This window comes from Furipterus horrens, unplaced genomic scaffold, assembly GCF_987537825.1.
Source record: "Furipterus horrens unplaced genomic scaffold, mFurHor1.1.pri manual_scaffold_3, whole genome shotgun sequence".
In the NCBI taxonomy this organism is placed as follows: Eukaryota; Metazoa; Chordata; class Mammalia; order Chiroptera; family Furipteridae; genus Furipterus; species Furipterus horrens.
The window spans coordinates 58,494,674-58,504,738 of NW_028327173.1; the positions used below are offsets into that span (position 1 = coordinate 58,494,674).

Consider the following 10,065-nt stretch of genomic DNA (forward strand, 5'->3'; position numbering starts at 1 on the left):
TTTTCCCTTTTTTTCTCCCTCCTTTCCCCTCACTCTGGAAATGAATAAAGTTGTAAAAAACAAAAACAAAAAACAAAAAAATGTGAAGCTGGTCAGCAAACCTCAAATGACATGTCTTTTTTTCTTCTCTTTTAAAAAATAAAATATTAGCTTAAAGGAAGTTTTCATTATCATTTATTGTTTTATTTTTCTCTTTCTATATGTTGAAGGAATTTATAATTTTATAGAGTGGCCATTTTTGAGGAAGTTCCTACTTAATTATTCCAGTAGATTTTGTTCTTCTGTTATCAACAGATGAAAGAGGTAATATTTCTAGTACAAGGGAAGGGATTTCTGAAATTGGCAAAGGTGTTTTATTTATTTGGATGCAGTTCACAGAAATCATGCATCCTGAAACATAAGGTAAATTTAGGCAATGATTTTTTAGTAAGTTATGTTTTCCATTCAGTACAAGAAATCTGAGGAAATATGCACCTCTCTTTAAATAAATCAGACTCAGAACTATGTAGAAGCACATCAAAGTAAGTATTTTTTCAATTTGTCATAGTATTTCTCTACCTAAGAAGTTCCTCTGGAGTATGTGAACATACATTTGTTCTACAAAAAACATTTGCTTCCTCAAAATTTTGAAAAACTATTACATATGAAGGAAGATGTATGTGTAATGATATTGAGATATGTATTTCCAATTCTTAAAATATTCTTTAAATATTACTTAAAAATCAGGACCTATGTCATTTTGAGGATTGTCATAAACAGCAAATAAGAGAAGAGAGGAAGAAAGGAAGGAAGAAGAGAGGAATGGAGGGAAGGGCCCACTGCAAAAGAAAATGCTAGCCCAGACTGCTACTCAACCCTCTACTCCCAAATCCTAAGGCCACAAAAATACAGTAAAGGTAAAAGGAAAAAAAAAGTTACACGTGAACTACCAGGAAAGCTGACAATGACTGATGAGAAATGAAAACAAATATTCAAAAGATACACATTTCAAGTTTTCTGACAAGATTTAGATGATATGAAAAATAACTTCTCAGAGGGACCTGATCAAGGCACTTTTGACCTACTTTACATTCTGGGTAGGTAACTTCGAAGAGTTATATATGAATACAATTTAAGATAATTTGTGAACCTCACCTTCTCCTGTTTTTGTTCCAAACTGTCTCACTCACTAAATAGGCTAATTTGGGTAATCAGATTATTTAATTTGCCAGGATATGACAAAACTAAGTGTTTTTTTTGCTAAGTAATTAGGGTACCATTTTCTAAATTTTCAAAACTATAATACATTTCCACTATGAAAGGGACAGAATTAATATTCCAATTGTTATGATTTTCCCTCTTTTTCAGTCATTTTTTAAGAAGGTAATTGTGATGTTTTCTCATATAATAAAATGTTTGCTCTGTTTCCCAAAATGCACTTACATGTTTCTATGACATTTTTCCTAAACTGTAATGGTTACTTCATAAAATAATTGCCTTTGTAACTGTGTAATACATTTCTGAATAATCGGGTATTTACTTAGAATCTAATTCAACAATGAACTAGGTTTATGTTTGTTACTTTTAAGAGCTAAAGATAGTAAAAATGTTTTTGGGATGTGGATTCATGAAGAAAATATTGTATTTATAGGATGAATGCATGAAAATAATGCACTTATCTTTAAACAAATAAAAGAATCTATGCATCCAAATGAGAAGTAACAATTTGAAAGTCAGTATGTTTATTCTGGTTATCTTAATATTATAAACAAGATACAAGAAATATCAAGACATTTCAAAAGTGTTAACAGTGTCTTTGTTGTATGTTATCTATGCAAAATATTTCACCTCAGATTACTTTATAACCACACACCATTTCCTGAAAATCACTTTGACAATTAACTGTCCATCAGATTTGGCTAAAAGTTCCTCTTAACTGTTTCTGAAAATAAGTCTACTTTAAAAAATCTCACTGCTATTGAAGATAAAAAAGAATTACATATATATATGACATAAATTTGGGTTTGAATAAAATTTTGAGTATTGCTAATACTTTTTTAAGAAGTGGGAACTACCCATCAGCACATATGATTCTGGCATGCTTGTTTTTAAAAGTCATTCACATATGTGAAGTGACTACACTTCATAAAAAGTCAAAGGTATATATATATATATTTATATCCATCATATAGGTGTAATATATTATAGTTAAATGCATATCATGGAAACATGATGCAAAGAATTAGAGTTATTTTTCTGTTCACATTTCTGTTTTGGGAATTATCGCGTATTGCTTTGTTAAATATTTAAAGTTATAGTTATTATTTGTAGAACATAGTTTACATAGTACATCTAATTATTATAACTGATGTGTATACACACAACATAGCACATCCATCTTGTAGGCTTTGCATCCATTCTGATGACGGTTGGTTTGCCCACCTTGATGACCAATCTGGTTATTACTAAAGAACCAACTGCTATGGAAGCAATCACATGTCCTCATCACTTCTGTTTTAACCCAGGCAGAATCATGCTAGTGGATTATTTTAATTGATGTTTCTCCTACATTCTGAACCCACAGGTGATTTGTTCTTTTCTACACTTAGAAAGCTACTGTGCCATTATTTTCTCTATCTTTGCCAGTGTCATGCTGCTCTCTAGTTTATTATAATGTTCTTGCAGTTGAATTTTACAAGTATATATATGGTTATTTGATAATAATGACAAATGCTTTTTAAATGTAGAGTATGTTTCCCTAAGTGTGGGCACCAAGACTTCATTATTTTCTGTAAAATACTTGCAATGTTGTTTATAATACGTACGTCCCAAGCTAAGAAAATATTTTTATACATGCATAAAAACTGGCAAATATATCTTTCTTGACCCTTTCTGTCCTTACCTGGAACAATTGTTTTTTCCTTCTCACCTGATTCCATGAAACTTCCAAGAATGTGGCCTCACTTAATCAGCTTATATGAGAATAGGGAGACTGTCTTTCATTCGTCCTTACTCCCAAAGACTCACTGTATTGAATCCTTCCCTTACTCCATTTTCTCACTTCTCCCAGCTCAGTTTACTCCAATTCAAGCAATTTCATGTTTTAGATTTACACAGACATCCTTTTAACCTTTCCAACTTTCCCTTCCATTTCCAACACTGTCTTATTTACCTGGGATAAAAGGAATCAATTTCAAAAGTCTTTAAACATACCCCAAAATTTCTACACAAACTTCTTTATCTTGTGTCTTAACCTCACATATCAGCATAAAGATAAGTGTGTAAACTCCCATCAATACCTCAATGATGTTTTTAAAATAATATATAAACGCCTATTAAAATGATACTGTTTTACCAATTTTGTTTAAAAACCTGTACTACAAAATTCTGTCAGGGGACTGGTAATATTTTGACATTTTTGGTAATCTGGAAAAGGTTGAGACCCCTGTGTCTGAGGCTTAGCTTTACCACTGTAGCCTGGGCCACTGCAAAGCTCCCTCACTTTCAGAGTCCTGCTTCTCTTGTATGCAAAAGACCACAGCAGCACACTGCAACAGAGCAAGTTATAATTGGTGTTGTTAAATAAAAAACAGCATCAGTACTTTTTATTTCAAAAGGCTGACATAAAAATTAAAGACATATTGGGTACAAGTGACATAAATTATAAAGAACTATACAAATATAAAGTACTATTGTTTTTATAGGTCGAGTATAATAGCCTTTTGTGGATGGACTGACCTTTACTAATCTGTTCTTACTCTCCTTAACAGGGTCATCTTCTTAATGCACACAATTTATCACGTGACTCAGCTATTTACTACCTACCAATGACTCTTCTTTGTTAACAGAATAAAGTTCATACCCTTGATAGTCTCATAATTCCCACTGACCCTTCAATTAATACATCTTGTGATACATATCCAGCATGAAATACTTAGAACTCCTTAAAACATACTATACATGTTCAACTTTAGGTCTTTGCTAAGTCTGATCCCTTTCACTTGATTCTTTTTTGACACTTTGTCAATCTTGATAAATCCTCTCAGCTTAAATGTTATCACTATTTAGAAAGCTTTCCTGAAGCTGGTTTACACATCTCAAATTTACCTATATTTATTGTTGTTATAACATTGCATCAAGTCATACAGTTCTGTAACTGTCCCCAGATATACTAGAAATTGAAGCCAATTTCTTATTGATTATTTTAATCCAAAGGCGTAACAGTGTGTGTTAAGTAGAGCCTTATGGTCAAACATATTCAGTAAGAGTACAGGCTCTGGAATCAGACAGACTTGGGTTCAAATTTCATCTTCACTTGTTTTTTGTACTACTTGAGATGTTCACTTAACCTTTCTAAGACTATTTCCTTACAGAGAAAGTGGGACTAATTCTAAATAAAGGTGCCATAATAATATGTTGGACTAGGTGCACAGACATGTTAGCTCACCTAATGATGATGGTGAAAATCATAATAATTATGATGAAAGTAGTCAATAAATATTTGTTCAATAAAAAGATAATTAAATGAAATAAATTCACTACTAATAAAAATTGTTTCTATGGAAGCATGTAATCCAAATTCTGAATGATTTGTTTTAAACCAGCTCTTGGAATAAGTACATTTAGTGAGAAATGGTTATTACCATAATATTTATTTGGCAGGTTTCTGAGGGAGCCAAAATTTATAAAGATAATGAAGGTGATGGTAATAATGCAAAAACAAAAAACAAACAAACAAAAAACCCCAAACAACTTTTATTCCTCTAGTAGTATGCATCCCGTGTAATGAAAATCCTGGTTAGTCATTTCTTATTGATTTAACACTAATCTTAAAAATATATAGGAAAAGTAGGGATTCTCTCTAGGGAACAAAAAAGCCACCAAGAGTTAATAATACAATATTTTAAGTTTAATTCTATTTTAAAAAAAGCATATTTAATATACTTACTAAAATGACAAAAATCTGACAGTTAATAAAAGGTGAAAATGATAAAAATCAATCTCTGAACAGCTCTAAGGGGACATCATTTACCTCAGTTAGTGAATATTAGAACAAGTAAATATATAACTTTCTATAAATAAAAATGGATTTAAGTTAAAGAGGATTTAAGTTAAAAAGGGAAAAGGGGGTGATTTAGGTTATAAAGAACTTAAAAAGAAAAAAACATTCCAGTTACAAATTGTGTTTTGTATGAAAAGAAATTACAGGCTAAAGGCCTTGAAGTATTTTTTTCCAATGGAAAATATTTTCTGCCCTTCAGCAAGCTATTGACTTAGGAAGCAAGGAAAAAGACGTATTTTTAACAGAAATCATTAAGTACATGATAAAAACTGTTTGACTGCTGAAGGTATAATTGTGAAAAATTATTGATGTTAATGATGGTAATCACAACAGTTGAAAAATACCTAACAAAAAACCCCACAATACTTATGAAGTGCCATGGTACAATTTGTAATGATCAGCAGAAAAGCACATTAATACGTTTAATGCAATATTTTGAAGGTCATTCAACTATCAACTTGCCATAATGCCATTCAATTAAATATACAATAAAAATCCAAGATTATTTATGGAAAGAATTTTGTAGTGTTTGCAGAACAGTATATTACAAACTCCAGCTGTATGTACAAGCAGAAAGGCCTGATTTAATGCAACATTAAGCAACTGTAGCTTTGTTCTACATTTTTAAAAACATTACGCTAATTATAATGAGGTTTGGTCTTACAATATATTGCATATTTAATCTTTCTAAAGAGCTTATCAAATTGATTCATGAGATACAACTTGTTTATACTATTAGCAAAAACACATGCAATATATATATATATATAACAGTGTACAATATCCTGGCTTAATTAGAAAAAGTTCATGTTATCTTAAATACATTTAGGAATATAAAACCATATAAGTTCAAATGGCATTTAAACTTGCCATTTAGTTATATTTTAAAGCTAATTTATATGATTTGAATCTTTTTCATTTGCTCTATTCTACACAGAATGTTGCTCTATTGACCCAGGTAAAACTAGATTCTACTAAAAAATGAAAAGTGGATAAAGATTGAGTGATGCTTGAAGAAAGGGGAGAAACAGTGGTGTTAGTGGTGAAGACCACAGGCAGGAAATTACTTAAATTTGGTGATTATATGGTGTTATGTTTATCAAGTCGATGGTTAAATTGCACCCTAGAAAGACCCTTTCTAGCATTCTTGCTCTGGGCTCTAGCCTAAAGTTCTATGAAGGAGATTTACTTTTCCACACAAAAAACGCATTTTCAAAATTCTCCTCTCTCCTGTCTCTCTCTCTCTCCTTTCCCTAACCCCCAAGGGTATACAACAGAAAACCTAAAATAGCTTAATATTATTCTCAAATTTAGGTGATCATGTACTAAAGAAAGTATCTGAGCATGTTTATCAGTATAGTCTGGATCACAACATTTATCAGTATAGTCTGGATGCCATGAACTTTCTGTTCTTTGTGACTCTGCTCGTGCAACTTAGTTTTTCAGCCTAAGTTCAAGGGCAGTCTTTTATAGTCATTAAAAAAAACATGGAATCATCAAAAGTATATACAGTTAACAAGGCCCTGGCTGGGTAGAACTGTTGGTTAGAATGTTGTCCTCATACGCAAAGGTTGCGGGTTTGATCCCCATTCAGGGCACATAGAAGAAGCAAACAATGAATGAGGAACAAGAAATAGATCTCTGTCTCTCTCTCTTCCTTCTTCTCTCTCTCTCAAATCAATTATATATATATATATATGTATATATATATAATTGGAAATGCAAACTTAATATTTAGTTAATTAAGCTTTTTTATCAATAGCATGGAATCAAATAGTTTCATATAAAACAACTATACTTCCGGACAAGGGAAAAACAATCACATTAAAATTTAATCTTACAATACAATCCAAAGAAATAGTAAAGGTTGCTTACCTTCACAAATTGTGACACCATTTCCTGAAAATCCCATGTTGCAATAGCAGGCTTCAATTCCATTCCGTATTTCACATTTTGCATTTGGAAGACAAAGTGTCTTGGTGCAATTTTGAGTGTAAGAACAAGTCAACAAAGTGGAAAAACCCACTAAAGAAAAATAGAAAAATACATCTTTACAAAAATAAAAACAAAGGAAGAAAAGTTCCCCCCACTGTTTAAACCACAATAAATACAAATAGACTTCTTTCTATTTAGATTGTAGCTCCCAAAGGAGCCTTTAGCTAAAAAAACAAAACAAAACAAAAAAAAAAACAGCAGAAGAGCAAGTCACAAAAAGATTGATACTTTTCAATCTCAATGTTTATCAAGTAAATTTCAACAAAGCTAAAATGTAATAATCCAGCTTTATAAAGAAAAGAGCATTCCTAGATCATTGGGCCATAGTATCACCCTTCACCCTGAGGTGAGATACTGTTAAGGTAACTGATGACTGTAAAACAATTTCCCACTCTGGAAATGATTCTGTGGTGAAATCAGAGTAAATTGAGTTTTTCAAAATTCAAATCTGTGTTAAGATGAAGAGTAACATATCATAGTAATTGGAAGGACAAATGCAATTACTATATATTTTTTGTTTATAAATTCTGCCTTTTCTATTAAAAAATTTATATTTTCTCCCATTAGGGGAAATTAAAACAAAACTCAATATACTGGTTAAAGACAGATCTTACAGAAATGCAACGCCACACAAACATGGCCAACAAACGGCAGCAACAAGACCTATTTCAGAGTTATTAAAAACAAAGTTGGAAATGGTGGGCTTTTAGGAAGAAAATAAGGAAAAGTATAGGACATTCTTTTTTTATTGTCGTCTAAGGTCTCAAGACAAGCCCTCTTAGGGATGGACAGTTACGAATCATGCAAGGTTTCTTATATTTTCAGTCATCTCAGATAAATTGTCCTTACTAGTAACAAGAGATTTGGCTTAAACATTCCCTTCTAAATCCCAGCCGAACACAGGGTTGTATATACTCTCTAAACCATAATTAATTCGCCTTCAAGGATGTGATTTATTTTCTTCCTGCACAGCATCATCAAACGGTATTTTAAATGAACGCAAAGCCTGGGCTGGCAGTCCTTAAAATGCCAGGAAACCTCCCACAAGTGTTAATGGTTTGGATTTTCTCAGATTTCTTGAGCAGGGGAGGGCTCAGAAGAAAGGTCAAAGTCTGAAACTTTGGGGATTTGGGGCATTTTGTCAGCAGGAAAAAAAAAAAGTTGCCAGTCCCTAGGCCCTGAATATCGAACTCTAGAGAGTTGAAAGGGCAAGGAGAAAAACATCCTGAGAGGCTGCGTCAATGCTCCTTGGAGACTTGGCCCTATGCACTTGGCAAGCGAGCTCCACCTTGGAAAAATCCCATTCCCTACAAGTAATGGGCTCTCCAGCAACTTCGGTGACCAGGGGCGCTGGGCACTCACCTAGGAGCGGGAGGAATTTCATTGGCGGCGGCCGCGGTGCTGGCGGTGGCGGGAGCACGACTAGGTGTTCGACGGTGTCCCCGGGACGCGAAGCGGCTGGGCGGGTGCGGCAGGGTCTCGGCTCCGTCCCCAGTGACGCGCACGCTTCCTCCGGACACTTTCCGGTCTCTTTTGTGTGAGTGTGTGTTTCAAGCCCTGAGTCTGCGGGCCACGTCCGGCCCCCGGACCGCTTCCCCCACGCCATCCTGACTTCATTGCCTGTCTTTTTGCTGCCGGTGTCAGCACTCTCGCAGACCCTTTGCGGATCATTTTGCCCCCAGGTACAGTGACCAGAGCGCTCCCACCTCAACCCGAGGCCTGCGCTCAACAACCAAAGCAGTTCAGAAACCCATGCAGTGGTTGACCTGCCAGAGAGAGCATCTAGAAATGAATAGGTTTTAGGGGTCCTTCCTATAGCCTAATTTCAGGATATTGCATTCTTTTATTCACTAATGAATTTCCGTAAAAACTAGTGGCGAAGAAGCAGTCAGAAGCTCTGACTCCCAGCAATGAGGCCTTCATTGCCAGTATTCAGTCCTCACCTTGTTGGGGATCAGGGTTCCAGAATGCGAAATAACTATATTCTCTGTGTTGCCTAGAGATTAGGATTGTGGCTAAAACGACTGGGTAAGAATAATTTAAAAAGCTAAGTTTCAAGAATTAAAATGGTATAGCATTACGAAATGTTGTTTTTCATATTGGATACTATCATCTCACACCCACAGAACAAGTCTTCCTTTTGCATGTCACTACATATCATATAGAAACTGATGATTCAGGTTGAAACATAGAAACAATTCTAGCTTAAAAATTCAAAATAACTGGCAGATAAAGCTAATCTGTAACGACAGAAAGCAGATCAGTGGTTGCCTCAGATTGGGATGGGAAGTGGGTATTGACTAAGAGAGGCAAGAAGGAAAACTTGGGGTCAGTGGAAATATTCTGCATCCCTTTAAAAAATTTGTTTATTTATTTAATTTAAGAAAGCGGGGAATGGGGGGAGAAAGAGAGGGACAGAAACATTAACCAGTTGCTTCTTGCATACCCTCAACCTGGGACCTGGCTCTCAACCCAGGCATGTGCCCTGACTGGCATCAAACCTGTGACCCCCTGTGCTGTGGTACCAATACCCATCCCATGGAGCCACACCAGTAAGGCTGAAATATTCAACATCTTGATTGGAATGGAGGTAGCATGAATGTGTGAATTTATCAGATTTCACTGAACTCTACTCTTAAAATTGGCACATTTATTTTAAGTAGATTATAACTCAATAAAGTTTATTTAAAGAAAAGAGATGACTGGTATTTGTGTCATCAAAGAAAGTCATTTTACCTTTAAATTACTTGGCACCGATTTGTCCTATTTCATATGTATTCTATTTAATTTAACCAATATCTACTGAGAATCTACTTTGTATAGTAAGTACCCTCACAAAGATGAACAAGACATGACCCTTGGATTGCAAAAAGGTTATAAACTAGCAAGGCAACAACTAAAACTAGTCACAATGGCACAAGTTATAATGAGATAAGTACGTACGTATAGACTTGTTTTCTTGGCTCTTTATTGTATTTTTCTAGACCCTTTCTAGCTTAACTTAATTCCTTCCAAAAGCTTTTCTCAGT

General features: G+C 34.2%; 1 protein-coding gene across 1 annotated transcript in view; it reads right to left on the bottom strand.

The window, feature by feature from the left end:
• Positions 1-8,511, bottom strand: part of ADGRL4 (adhesion G protein-coupled receptor L4) — a 117,591-nt gene extending 109,080 nt beyond the window's left edge. Inside the window, exons 1-2 of the mRNA XM_090271689.1 lie at positions 8,399-8,511; positions 6,917-7,066 (exon numbers count right to left, since the gene is read on the bottom strand). Of these exons, the coding sequence (XP_090127815.1) occupies positions 6,917-7,066; positions 8,399-8,420 (172 nt within the window). The 5' untranslated portion in view covers positions 8,421-8,511. The remainder of the gene's footprint in view (positions 1-6,916; positions 7,067-8,398) is intronic.
• Between the last annotated feature and the right edge of the window lie 1,554 nt (positions 8,512-10,065).